The sequence below is a fragment of the Nerophis lumbriciformis genome, linkage group LG10 (genome assembly GCF_033978685.3).
Source record: "Nerophis lumbriciformis linkage group LG10, RoL_Nlum_v2.1, whole genome shotgun sequence".
NCBI classification, from domain to species: Eukaryota; Metazoa; Chordata; class Actinopteri; order Syngnathiformes; family Syngnathidae; genus Nerophis; species Nerophis lumbriciformis.
In genome coordinates, this window is record NC_084557.2 from 28,124,922 (window position 1) to 28,139,634 (window position 14,713).

General features: G+C 38.1%; 1 protein-coding gene across 3 annotated transcripts in view; it reads right to left on the bottom strand.

The window, feature by feature from the left end:
• itpr2 (inositol 1,4,5-trisphosphate receptor, type 2) overlaps nucleotides 1-14,713 on the bottom strand; it is a 121,515-nt gene that overhangs the window by 38,163 nt on the left and 68,639 nt on the right. Inside the window, exons 38-45 of one of the 3 annotated variants that reach the window (XM_061969928.1) lie at nucleotides 8,646-8,763; nucleotides 7,329-7,516; nucleotides 7,066-7,246; nucleotides 5,323-5,480; nucleotides 5,044-5,244; nucleotides 4,056-4,166; nucleotides 1,854-1,949; nucleotides 1,269-1,388 (exon numbers count right to left, since the gene is read on the bottom strand). In XM_061969928.1, the coding sequence (XP_061825912.1) occupies nucleotides 1,269-1,388; nucleotides 1,854-1,949; nucleotides 4,056-4,166; nucleotides 5,044-5,244; nucleotides 5,323-5,480; nucleotides 7,066-7,246; nucleotides 7,329-7,516; nucleotides 8,646-8,763 (1,173 nt within the window). Of the gene's footprint in view, nucleotides 1-1,268; nucleotides 1,389-1,853; nucleotides 1,950-4,055; nucleotides 4,167-5,043; nucleotides 5,245-5,322; nucleotides 5,577-7,065; nucleotides 7,247-7,328; nucleotides 7,517-8,645; nucleotides 8,764-14,713 lie in introns of all 3 variants that reach the window. The other 2 variants (XM_061969927.1, XM_061969926.1) reach the window with 2 other exon arrangements.

Sequence of the window (14,713 nt, forward strand, 5' to 3'; positions counted from 1 at the left end):
AAGAGCGCTTAACTCAAAATACTCCATATATCTCAAATCAACGTCTCCCATTGCAACGCAATCAGTTTGATCGGTGCATTCATCCATCCATTTTCTACCGCTTGTCCCTTTCGAGGTCGCAGGGGGTGCTGCAGCCCAATTTTAACATGTAACATTCCTTTTAAAAAGGAAAACTAACTTAAATAATATTGTATGAAAACAACACCATTGAATGCACTACTAACAACTACATTAGTTTTATGACGTAATGTAATAATAATGTACAGCATTTACCTGGAGAGTGGACTTCTACGGTACTTCCTTCCAGCTGCCTCGCCGTCAAATACACCATTGGCAGTCTTTTCAAATTTTCATTAATATATGTCCACCAGTTATATATTATTTTAACATTCTTGGCTAGCATTAGACTCTTTCTGCTTCTGTATGGTGCCGACTAGCTCAAATTGCTTTCACGCTCAGTCATGTTTTTGAATATTTTTTTGATTAAATATTTATTTTTTTAATATCAATACACTTTTCCAGCACTTTCCTTCACCCCCACTTTCTTCCTTGCCATTGATGGAAAAAGGTGATGCTGATCTCTAGCTATAAGCAAACCAGTACAACATAGGTCAAAATATAATAAACTACCTAAAAAAACATACACATCTTAACTTTGTGTGATATGTCAAAACACAATTTAGTGTAAGATTAAATAATATATATTCATACATTTAATTTATCTATACAATATGCCGAGGGCCAATATAAAACAAGCTGCTGGCCCAAAATAGCCCTTGGACTACACTTTAGACGCCCCTGGTGTAAACAAAGCATTAAAACAGGTGTTTTTCTTCCCACTTATGTTTTTGTTGACAATGGTGGCCTTATTGTCATATGAAAAAAAACAACCCGCCTTTATACCCAAGTAGACATTGGTGAAAATTAACCTATTTTAAGAGTGAAAAAAAGGATCTTGCTGTCACAATGTACCACCAAGTCACCAAGCAAGTAGACTCAGCATGCCTTCTCCAACTGACAGGCAGCAGACAAAGAAAACATTAAAACAAACATTTACAAAAGAAAAATCTACGCTGCATGGGAAGTGTTGAAAAAGGAACACTGACAAGTATTCCTTGTCACACTCCAAAAGAAAAACACAGAACACACTTCTAAATACATACACATTCTTCCACTCAACGTCACTCAGTTGAGGTCGGCAGTAGGTCAAATGAAGAGAAAAATTTAACAATTACGGGTGTGAGGGAAAACACAGGCGTGGTTACTACCTGATGGGCCAGAATGTAAATGTTATGTCCAACATCCAGTGGCTTGATGTGGTCTAGAGCGCTGTCCCCATCCTCTTCCCTTTCCAGAGCCTGAGCATAGGCCTCCTTCATGACATCCACCTGAGGCACAACATTTAATAATAATAATAATGGATTAGATCTACATAGCACTTTACTGGACATTCAAAGCGCTTCACAGTAAGAACTGAGAAAAACATAATTCATTCAGTCCACATTCACACTTGATGGTGGTAAGCTACATTTGTAGCCACAGCTGCCCTTAGGTAGACTAACTGAAAAGTGGCTGCCAATTTGCGCCTATTGCCTCTCCGACCACCACCAAACACTCATTCACATTCATACACTTATGTGAGCGGCACTAGAAGCAAGGTGGGTGAAGTGTCTTGCCCAAGGACACAACGGCAGTGACTAGGTTGGCAGAAGCTGGATTCGTACCAGGAACCCTCAAGTTTCTGGATGGCCGTTCTACCATCTGAGTCACACCACCCCACATTTAATCAGATTATAAAACAGGATTGGTTTATGTATATGCAAATGCATGCTATCAGGCAAAAACACACTCACAAGCTCCGTCGGTCTCATCTTGAGGAGAATTTTCTCTGCATTCTCGCTGTCATGGCGGCTCTCCATTATAGCCAATAAGAGCTTGGCTGCATTGTTCTAGAAAACATTGTGTTAATTAATTCCAAAACATAGGAATATATAGGAATTCAAACCTGCATCAAACCTTGTGGGATCAGTGAATGATTGTGCAAAAAATTTCAATTATGATTGTCTTGTTAAGATTATGATTGTGATTCTCAGAGGATTTATTGCACACGCACACATTCCCATGTTCAAGTGCCATGCGCTTTCGTTTTAAAGAAATCAGTTTTCGAGGGTGATCATTAGAATAGAATACAAACCCCGTTTCCATATGAGTTGGGAAATTGTGTTAGATGTAAATATAAACGGAATACAATGATTTGCAAATCCTTTTCAACCCATATTCAACTGAATGCACTACAAAGACAAGATATTTGATGTTCAAACTCATAAACATTATTTTTTTTTGCAAATAATAATTAACTTAGAATTTTATGGCTGCAACACGTGCCAAAGTAGTTGGGAAAGGGCACGTTCACCACTGTGTTACATTACCTTTTCTTTTAACAACACTCAATAAACGATTGGGAACTGAGGAAACTAATTGTTGAAGCTTTGAAAGTGGAATTCTTTCCCATTCTTGTTTTATGTAGAGCTTCAGTTGTTCAACAGTCCGGGGTCTTCGCTGTCGTATTTTACGCTTCATAATGCGCCACACATTTTCGATGGGAGACAGGTCTGGACTGCAGGCGAGCCAGGAAAGTACCCGCACTCTTTTTTTATGAAGTCACGCTGTTGTAACACGTGCTGAATGTGGCTTGGCATTGTCTTGCTGAAATAAGCAGGGGCGTCCATGAAAAAGACGGCACTTAGATGGCAGCATATGTTGTTCCAAAACCTGTATGTACCTTTCAGCATTAATGGTGCCTTCACAGATGTGTAAGTTACCCATGCCTTGTGCACTAATGCACCCCCATACCATCACAGATGCTGGCTTTTGAACTTTGCGTCGATAACAGTCTGGATGGTTCGCTTCCCCTTTGGTCTGGATGACACGATGTCGAATATTTCCAAAAACAATTTGAAATGTGGACTAGTCAAACCACAGAACACTTTACCACTTTGCGTCAGTCCATCATAGATGATCTCGGGCCCAGAGAAGCCGGCGGCGTTTCTGGATGTTGTTGATAAATGGCTTTCGCTTTGCATAGTAGAGCTTTAACTTGCACTTACAGATGTAGTGACGAACTGTATTTAGTGAGAGTGGTTTTCTGAAGTGTTCCTAAGCCCATGTGGTGATATCCTTTAGAGATTGATGTCGGTTTTTGATACAGTGCCGTCTGAGGGATCGAAGGTCACAGTCATTCAATGTTGGTTTCCGGCCATGCCGCTTACGTGGAGTGATTTCTCCAGATTCTCTGAACCTTTTGATGATATTATGGACCGTAGATGTTGAAATCCCTAAATTTCTTGCAATTGCACTTTGAGAAACGTTGTTCTTAAACTGTTTGACTATTTGCTCACGCAGTTGTGGACAAAGGGGTGTACCTCGCCCCATCCTTTCTTGTGAAAGACTGAGCATTTTTTGGGAAGCTGTTTTTATACCCAATCATGGCACCCACCTGTTCCCAATTAGCCTGCACACCTGTGGGATGTTCCAAATAAGTGTTTGATGAGCATTCCTCAACTTTATCTAACACAATTTCCCAACTCATATGAAAACGGGGTTTGTAGAATAGTATAGAAAGTACTTTATTGATCCCTGGGGGAAATTCAGCACCACAGTTGGCTCACAATAGACAATAATAATAATAAATAATATAAATAATATAATATATTATATATTTAATATATGAATAATATAAATATATTCTACATATATTCCACATTTAAGTGCAGTCAAGAAGGAACATATGCACTAATACATTGAATACAACTAATTGCAAGTCAAAAAGATTACTTATCCCTGCTGGGCGAGGTTTGATGGAGGATAGGAAGACAAAAGCTTTGGCTATCATGCTATCAAAAGTGCCGGATATAAGTCCTTGTGTAATATGGCAGTGTTTGTTTGTTCAGTAAAAATGTTTTTAAAAGTCTATTTTTAGAAAGGACATCACATCTCATTGTGAATCAAGATTGCAGTTTTTTGTGTGTGCAGCCCTCCTGTATGTGTGGCCTCACCTTAAGGCCCAGTACCAGGTCCAGGCGGTCCTTCCCCAGAGGGTTGATGGGGTTTACTATCAGTGCTATAATGATGTCAATGCCATTTGATTCATGTTTGGCGATACAGGTCTGGAAACAAAGAGCACATGATGAGGATTGCACTGGAAAAACTCACAATCTCACCAAGTATATATTTCTAATTTCTAGTCAAAATGAAGAAAAAAACCCTAATACAGTCACAATCACCTGAATAGTAACTTTTCAGAACGACATAACTTGTTTTTAGGCAATACATCTTCTGAGGAAAAAATACTTTTGAGCATCACAAGTTTGTTATAAAACACAAAACTTCACAAGTATAGCTACACACGTTTTAAGTTTTAAAAAGCTTAAAATAAACGTCCTTTTTCAATAAATCTTACCAAGACTATTTTGACTAGTTACATTGGCAGATTTTTTTGCTCATTACAAGGAAAAATAACTTGAATTCATTTATCTAACTCTTTTTAAAGATGGGCATTTTTTCCAGTGTGGTGCCCATTTGCAATAGTAACATTGTGGACACTTCATTAGAAAAGTCATCTTGAGAAGATACCCCAATATTCCTAAATTGCAGTACAAACAGAATTGTTAACTTTGTTTTCTGATAATCATTTAACTCCAAGACAAACATCTCATTTCAAATGCACTGTTCCTATTGGGTTTAAACTCAATCAAGAGATGGTTTTCAGTCAGAACATTACTAGTTGTAAATATTAGACTGCACAGTAAGATAATCCAATACCAAGCAAAATTTACTTAGCAAACTTACAAAGTTTGCAATCAGATTGCTCCGATGTCATCATCAATGGTGTTCATTTGGATTCTAGCTACAGCCATGATACTTTTGGCACATTTATAATCATTATTTTTGTTCTTTTTAGCAATGCCCTTTTAGTGTAGCGCAGGCTTTAAAATCTCACCTAGACGAGCTTGAAAAAAGTAAAACAATTCAGGTCAGTTTTACCTGGTTTTCATGGCACGGGCCCTGGCAGTACTCTGTGATGGTTTCCAAAGTTTGGCGAACCAGGTCAACATTAATTTCATTAATGTAAAGGCCCAGTAATCCAAGTCCGCCAGTGGTGCTCCCACAAATACAGTCCAGGAACTGAAGGGTCTCACACACAAGATTGTAGTTGGTCTTGTTGTTTTGGTTGCGCAAAAAGTTCTACAAACAGTACAGATGTACAAAAATCAGCAGAAGGTTGTTTGGGGAGTCCACATGTTTTAAAAAAAGGTAAATCACCTGCAAATCACTATTGTGGTTCTCACAGAGAAGCTGGAGGAACCGTAAGATGGGCTTCATGATAGCAATAGCCTGGTTCATGCGAGTTTCCTCCAAGGCCTCTTCAGTCCCAATCACCTCACTGTTCTGGCACAAGCCTTCAAGTTCAGGATCCATCTCTTTTCGGAAAGCACAGAAAGCCTTAGAGGTGACAGTTGAGGCCTCTTTTAGTTGCCCTCGCATGTCCTCCTTCATATGAAGTCCTGATTCTGTCCCTTGCAGCATTAGTGGGGAAAGTACATTTTAAATAGAGGGCACAAGTGCATTTGGATGGATCAGTACAGGTGTCTAACGTATTCAAAAAGTTAAAGGGGCCCTAACCTTCTAATTTCAGGGCCGTTTAAAATGATGATGGGCCCTAATGGGGCACTATAGTAAGTTTATTTTCAATAATAAAATACTACATACATCTTGCGTACACGGTAAATGTGCATTCTTCTCCTCTTGGCTGAAATGCTCAGACTGCACAGCCTGCTACCATGACCAAATCTACTCTCCTGCAAATGGTCAGGGGTTGAGGGTCAGTTCCAGTCCACCACCCCCAACCCCTGTCACCGTTAAGAGCTACATAGAGACACGACCTCCGTAACTGGATATGCTATTGGTAACAGTAAAGAAACATTGGATATTTTTGGATGAATATTGGAGAATGCGGCGTGAAACTGTGCGAGTTGTCCATGATGTGTCAAGAGCAAAGCAGCAGTGATTGTGAGGTAGGTCTTTAGCGCTCCAAAAAATATTCTCATTTCATCTTACCCTGGTTAAGATAGACAATTTGAACAATTCTTTTCTGCTGCTATTTTCTAATACTGAGTTGCGGTCACCTAAATTGTCATACATGGACTATACCGGACCGTTCACTAGATTTTGGAGTGGCCTACAAATCAAACCAGGGATAATTTAAAAGCGCATCAACAACATGACATGTCACTTACACATCATCTAAAACAAAAGTACAACATTTTAAACATACACATACATCTGAAAAGTTGGACATGTCGGATAGGGCCCCTTTAACTGAAAATGGCAGGAAACACTTTCCTATGCAAGCCACAGAAAAAAATTATTTCTGAAGTGAACAAAAGAGCAACTATTAAGGTGGGATCTGCAAAATGAAAGCACCCGAGGTTGATACAATGGCCTTTTCATAGGCTAGTGATATTGGAAGTCACATGGCATATGACATGTGACGGCACAGACGAACAACAACTTTTTAAGTTTATGGACCACTCTTTCAGATTAACAGCATAGAGGAACAATTTTAAATTTGGGATTATTTTTATTGTAGTTTGTCATTTGTGAAAAATAAAATGTTATCTATATCGATTAGATATTATTCCTTATTTTATGTACACCATGTCATATCTAGTTATAGCTATGAATATGTGACTAAACAAAGAGTGTGAGAATGCATTAAATTTCAGTGCAAAAAGCTTAATGGTGGCGGTATAGCTCGGTCGGTAGAGCGGCCGTGCCAGCAACTTGAGGGTTGCAGGTTCGATCCCCGCTTCCGCCATCCTAGTCACTGCCGTTGTGTCCTTGGGCGAGACACTTTACCCACCTGCTCCCAGTGTCACCCACACTGGTTTAAATGTAACTTAGATATTGGGTTTCACAATGTAAAGCGCTTTGAGTCATTTGAGAAAAAGCGCTATATAAATATAATTCACTTCACTTCACTAATGTATTGTTGCTTGCTTGTACCTTTTTTGAAACGGAAATGACCAAAGTCAGCATCATCATCCCTTTTTCTGGAGCTGAGCTCAAACATGTTGACTGATACAGTAGCACGGATCTCCTGCTGGGCCAAACGCATGCGGTCGTAGAAGACCTTGAAGAACCTCTCCGACTTTTTCTGCTTGTATAGTTTGTCGTAGAATGAGTTCTGGTAATATTAAAGACACATTTTTAGCAATACAGAACACCTGACCATCTGATAATTAAATACCTTAAGTATCGCTACTCACCTGTATTTGTGTAGTTCCACCTTGTAGAAGTGCAATGCCCAACAAAACGCTCTCCTCAAATACTTGGTCATTCTTAGTATTGACTATGAGGTCAATCACCAGCTCAGATGCACCAACTATATCCAACTGGCACTGGATCTCCTTTATGCTAATACATGGCTTATCAAAGTCAGCAGTAAGAGAAACTCCTGCATAGAACAATCATATTTTTGTGAAACAGTGTTATAACAACAGATTTGATTTACTCAATACATGGTCTAAATATACTATGCTTAAGGTGGATATATATATAATGGCAAAAAACAAGTTACATAACTGGCTAATGCAGGCAAGTGATCTAAAAAAAAATGGAAGAAAATACATGTTTTTGAAGGTCCCTTTCAAAACAAACTCATCCAACTGAATGGACATGCTTTTTTGTTTTTTTTACAATGGGTTAAGGCAGGGGTGGGCAAACTTTTTGGCTCAGGGGCCACATTGGTTTTTGAAATTTGACAGACGGGCCGGGCGAGCACATAATGCATTTCAAAGCACATCATATCTGTTGAGAGTTCTCAGAAAGCTTAAAATAGAGAATTTATCAAAATGTTTTGGGGGAAAAAGGGCGTTAAATCCAACCATTCATTTAATTACAGTAGCACCTCGGTTTTTGTACAAAAACAGAAGCATTTTACTCATAGAAATAATGCAAATCCAATGTGTTTGTTCCAGACACCAAAAATATGAACACAAAACTTATTTATAGTGAATAATTTTTGTTTTACATGCAGAAAACAATGCCAAATACATATAAATGACGAAAGGAAATACAAGTTCTTTCTTGAATTTAATAATCATTCCCATCTTCTTAAAATGCTGGCAATTGTCATGTATCCAAGAATGCCTCAACTGTCTGCTCTCACTTTAATTACATTATCTAATACATATACTGTACATGGATACACTAAACAACGCTTTACTGCACAACAAGTCACCTTGACAAAAATCTGCAACACCACAGGTGACTGCTACAACTCGCAACTTTGTTTGGCTCAATGTTGGATTAGTTTCAAGTCAAACTCTATAAAGCACAGACTGAGTCACCAGCTCGTGGGAATTTTTGTTTGAACACTAAATTGTACAGAATGACATTCGAGTAAGTATTTTCATGAATCTTACGAAAGGTAAGGCGTACAAAAACCGAGGTACCACTTTGATTACATTGTTTTCTGTGGGATTTTTTTTTATTAAAGTGTATATACAAATAATGGTCTACATTAAAAATGGAGCACAGCCTTAGCGTCATGTTAGTTATCAGGTTTAATTGGGGTTCCCTACCTCCAAATGTTGGCTTGACAAAGCCAGGTGAGCTGTTGCCACTTCCAAGCTCTGACTTGGAAAGAAGTCTCTGATTTCCAAAGTAACACGTGAGGAGACTCTCTCTTAAAGCCTTTCCCTGAGTAGAGAGAAAACATACTGTTAAATCTACAGTATATCATCATAGCTCGTATAAATACTGAGATCATCACCTTTTAACATGGTTGAAGTTTGATTTTTTTTTTTTAATCGTCCAATACGACATAAATAAAGAAACTGATCAAAATGATGTGCAAATGTGGTCAGATGTTTAAATATAATCTCATTATGGGAATGAATGTCATATTTTATTATGTATTGGTCTATTATCATTTATTAGATTTTTTAAATGTGTGGAACGATTGTACACCATACATTTTCAATGATTTTAAAAACAATAATTGGGTGCACAAGTTTGTATATTTGGGATTTTCACAAATTTCCACAGGTTCAGAGGTATATATACAGGCTCAAATATACTGCATACTGCACATGCATCCCCACTAAAAGTTGGTCAAATGGCATAATTCAGGCTTGTAGTGTAAACAGTTTTCTAGGCAAAACTGGTCAAATTTATTTCGAACAGGCTCTTGGCTTTTAATCAGTCGACAGATGTGCTATAGTGTCAAATTCAAGGCCCTGAGGCCAAATCTAGCCTGCCACTTCTTATATGGCCCGCGAAAGCCTAGAAATAATGACCATCAATTAAGTTCTTGATCTTTCTATCTAAATGTATTAATTATTTCACTTTTGACAGAAAAATGGCATGTAATTGTATACATTTTTACTTTAATAACATCTGATCATGCAACAATGATTATATTAACATATATTCTAAAAATGTTTTGTCAAAACAATAAATGCCTTAATATCTGCTTGTCATCCTGACAAAAGATTTCAAACAAGTTAACCGTCGATGTGTATGTTAAAAAAATATAATAATTAAATGCTTGCCCAATTGGGTAATAATATCCCGAGGCAATATACATTAATAATCATATACATTTACCGTTACAAGCGGTCGTCTGAGGGCAGCCAGAACTGCAATGTGGCCCTCAATGAAAAAGAGTTTGACACCACGGTAGAGTTGAGGTTGGTGCTTTGTGAAGGCCATTCCAGAAGCCTAATGTTAGCCTGCTTTAGCCATTCTTAAAACCAGTTTTGATGTATGTTGGGATTATTGTCGTTTTAGTTGTCTAAATTGTGTCCAAGTTCCAGCTGTTGATTTTAAGTGAATTAGAAGAATTTGGAGGAGGCAGCCCCCCCCCACCCCGTTCTTTATTATTTAATCCACTTTGTTCTACCATGATGCTACCACCACCATGCTTGACAGTTGCTACAATGTTCTTGACTCCTCCAAACATACAAAAATGTCTCAGAACGCAAGTGAGAGAAAAAAAAATCTAACTGAAAAGGGCTATTAATACATTTAGTCTTGTTATAACCATTTGTCATGTACTCGGACAAACCAGTGCCGTTTGAAAATAAACAGGTAAAAAGTTATGTGATCACACTCAAAGATTAAGACGGTGGATCTCAATTGAGAAAGATTATGCATGTATGATAGGCATGCTCATAAATGAAATTATATGAAAATATATTAATTTCCTTTACACCTCTAATGTTTCTATGGTGCCGTTCAATTGGAAATGGGCAAATACTGGATGAAATACATAATGCAGACAATCTCTAAGCACTGGCTGTGTAATTGATGCATGAGTGTGACAGAGATGTCATCTCATTTCTGTAATGAAACAAACAGACCAAGTGATAGTGGAGACAGATGTGAAAGCTGACGCATGAATAAGTCGAAACCAGAGAACATATAGCATTGTGGACATAAACAAACTGAGTTGAACTCGTCTGTAAATTGTCCTATCATTATATGAGGCTTCCTTGGACTGAGCAGATAAATAGGAGGATATACTGTACATGATTGAATGAAGGAGGCAGAAAAATGATTGGGAGGTTGGAAGAATGAGAAAATACAATTTACCTTGAGAAGACATTAATGACTAAAGTAACATTAACAGATAAACAAGACCATGCAACTCTGACTTTTATACAAAAGTTCCATGTAAAACTGGGCTTCGCATAATGTAAAGTATTGCAACTCTGCCGATTCTGTCAAAGAAAATAAATATAATGCTTGTTCTTCAAGACTCTAAGCGTGTTTTTTTAAGTTTGTTTTCACTTACACCATACCACCAATACTAGGAAAGATGTATGTATTAAGTTGAAGCCAATATTAATAAAATGAACAAAATATGTGTTAATTAAAATTTGTATATATTGTATGCACTGCATGTACTGGATCAGCGATTTTAAAATATTCTAATTTGACTTAGTCTGAAGATGAGTATTTATTTACAGAATTACAAATGACATTTGTTCATCTATGAATGTTGTGGAACAGTTAATAGCTTTTCCATTAGATGGGCTGAAGCACATAATTAAGCTAAATCATTATTTGGGTATATTTATACTGTTTGTGACATTTTCCGAATAAAATATAATCTCCCTCTTTTGTACGTTTATATTTTGTTATCCTACTGTATTCATTTTAATACAGTACATCTGACAGTTTTTTTCCTTTATTTAGTAGTTGTTTTTTAAATTCATTTGTTTAATTGTTACATATTTTTTGTAGTTTTTGTTTTGTTGGAAGGAGAAGGGTGGGTGAATGATGGGAGGTGTACTTGCTGTACATATCCTACCAAGTCAGTCCTACACTGTTCCAATGTCCATTTCTCTGATGATGCAATTGTTGATGACTGAAGAGTTGATATCAATCAAACCTAACCCTCACCCCCACCCCTCCACATCCCACACCCCGGATTGTAAATAATGTAAATAATTCGATGCATATACTCTGATGATTATCTTATGTGATGACTGTATTATGATGATAGTATATGTCTGTATCATGAATCAAATTAAGTGGACCCCGACTTAAACAAGTTGAAAAACTTATTCGGGTGTTACCATTTAGTGGTCAATTGTACGGAATATGTATTGCACTGTGCATTCTACTAATAAATGTGTCAATCAATCAAGGTTCCACTGTAAAAGAAAAACAGGAAAAAAATCTGAGCATTGTAACTTTTTATATATGCACTGTGTTGTACTGCATTGTTAATGCTCAATAAAGCATATTATAAAAAACAAACATGTGCCCTGGCACAATAAAGGTTGTACTAGGTGACTGATTTTACTTATGTCAAATTAAGACAGATAGCCCGCATATGGTTTATATTCTCGACAGCTACACTACAAGACACCGCAAACAGTTTCAACATAAAGTTGAGGGAGGAGACAAATGAGCCAATGTCATGCCTCACTATCGCTGCTGGCTAGGTGCAGTCTAGCAGAAGATGTGGACGTGCACATGCAGCTAACGCTCTCTGTGTCAGTAAACATCTCATCTGCAGTCAGCGGAGACACTTGTCTGCCTGCACTGTCTGGCTGAGTCTGCGCCGGTACACACACGCACTTCTATACAAACTGAAGTCGAGAATCCAGTGAGCCAGCTCGTCTCATTTTCATGCAGCAGTGCGCAGATAGTCTGTGTGCAAGTCCAAAAAACAACATTACATTCTCATCCCCATGCGCGCTTTCCTACTTATTGCAGCTTGAATCGTGTTTTACTTCTGCTCTTTTCGAAGACTAGCTCGTTTTGAATGAATTGCAAAGAGTCAAGATTAAAAAGAGTGAGAAAAAAACTCTGGGGGATTTTTTTTGTGCTTGCATTCACCTCCCCTCTGGGCACTGCAGTCTGCTGGCTCGCTCTGCAGTAAGAGAGTGGATGGGAGGCAGGATGGCAGCAAAGGAGAGTCAGCTCCGTCTGACTCATCTCGCCGCTTGCTGCATTGACGAGAAAACCTCCAGTCAGGCATGTAGAAACCATGAGGGGAGTGATGGAAATAGAACGTGTAACTGATGACATTGTGTAGGTTAGGGGAAGAATAAGCGCGGGACAAACAAAAACAAGCATGGACTAGATTTCGGTGGGAGTTTTAAAATGTGCACATGCACGCCACACTGCGGCCCTGGTGTTCATAGCTAATGGTCCCTACCTCTGGCTTCGTGGCACACAACACTTTTACCCTCCCACTCCCCTCCACAAAGAAGTACAGAGAACAAGAAAAATAAGGTGACGGTGCCCTTTGTACTTGGCTTCACTATGGCCAGACAAGGTCAGTTGTTTGAAAGACTGAGGCCACGGTGGAGCAGACAGTTAGCCAAATAAATGAGGCTCAACCCACGACCTTAAAAAAGGGTTATTCCAGCTTTTTGTTACTCCTCCCACAAAAAATAGAGACACTTAAGTGGTACCTAACCATAGGACAAAGGACATAAGGACTGACGATATTTAGTCAACTTCAAATCATTTACTTGTTCAGAGTCTGCAAGTTCCATTTTACAGCAAAGATGAAAATCAGGAAATAAAGACACACACAAGATGTACTAGTAAATCCATATTCAAAAATACTTACAGTTGATTTATTAGGTAAACTATTTTTACAAGAAGTGGCTATGAGAGAAAACTGTTTAGCATGAGGCTTAATTTAAAATTCAATATGGGCATCAGAATTTGCAATGGCTTCTTGAGACACACAGGAATCGTGTTAACTGATTTCACAAAAAACACTTGTGGGATGTAAGACTAACAGTAACTTTTTGTATTTTCCTTCAAGTTCTTCCAACATCTTTGGTTTGGTCTAAAAATGTCACAAGAAGTCATACATTACAGTACTAGAAAAGCATTCGGACAGCGCAGACCTCGAGCAGGCCCTTCCTCCCAATTAAGGTTGTTGCACCGATTCGATATTTGTGGTTGCCGAAACGATTCAGGTACGATCTTATTTTCTTATGTTCCAAAACGATTCAGTGAGTTGAAATTGACTCCGAAATTTTTTAGCAAAAACAATTCAACCAGTGTGATTGTGAAATAAATAGTGGATACTGGACACTGCAGGTGAAGATTACAATATTACTGTTATTTCTTTAAAATAATTATGTATAAATGAACTATGGATACAAAAAGCAAGAAACCAGCAATTAATGTCCAATGCGTTCACATCTTATTTGAATAAAGTGCAACCAACACTTTAGGTTGAATTAACAAGAGGAAACTTTTTCTGCTCTCACCTTCAACATTCAAACAATTTTCAATTAGAGTACAGCAACTAACATTTTAACAGTAGATTTACCTGCTAAATAAAGTTTCCCATACAGTATCTGTTCTCCACCCGGTGTCGCCGATGACGGACAGCGTCCCATGTGTAGAGGAACATGTATGTCTCCTCATCCCTGTTGATGGGGTTGACCCCTTGGTTCCTAATTTCCATAGCCTCCTTCATCCATCTTTTCTATTTATTTGTTTCTGATGAAATACTTTTCCTTGGCTATTAGTTGTTGTCGCTTCAATGTTATGTTCCAGAAGCCAGTGTGTCAACGTAACTTACTCCGCTGTCACCTCCGTTGTGTCGGTCGCGTCTTTTGTGGCTTAAAGTTGTGTTGCGGCTTTAAATGTATGTGTTGTTGTTTGTCTTTGTTGTGGCTTTTGCTGTTGTGCTGTAGCTGAAAGTTTTTGTGTGGTATTTAATAATATTGTCTTGAGGTGTTTGCGTTTGTTATGACCTTCCTCGACCAGCTATCAGCCATTTTTGTTTTTATCACTGATAGACAAATAAACTTAACGTTTAACGTCCTTATTTTTAAAAGTGCTAAACTTCATATAAAGTCTGTTGTTCTTAAATCCAATGTTTTCCTTTTTCTAGTATTGATAAAATCGATCTATTCCCTTTTAAAACGATCTTTGCTCGATACCTTTTAGGGATGTAAACGGCCGGTTCTAAGCAGGCATATATGAGGGGGAAGTCAGAAATGTGAAGGGGGCATCCTGCTCCAGCACTTTTTTTCTGTGTTAATACAGTAGTGACGTTGGCTTCTTCATAGAATTTGGTTGTTAGCTACAGTATGGGCCTGATTCGCTAAGATCCAAATACCACGCACTAAACCGCGTGTGCAATCTTTAAAATAGCGTG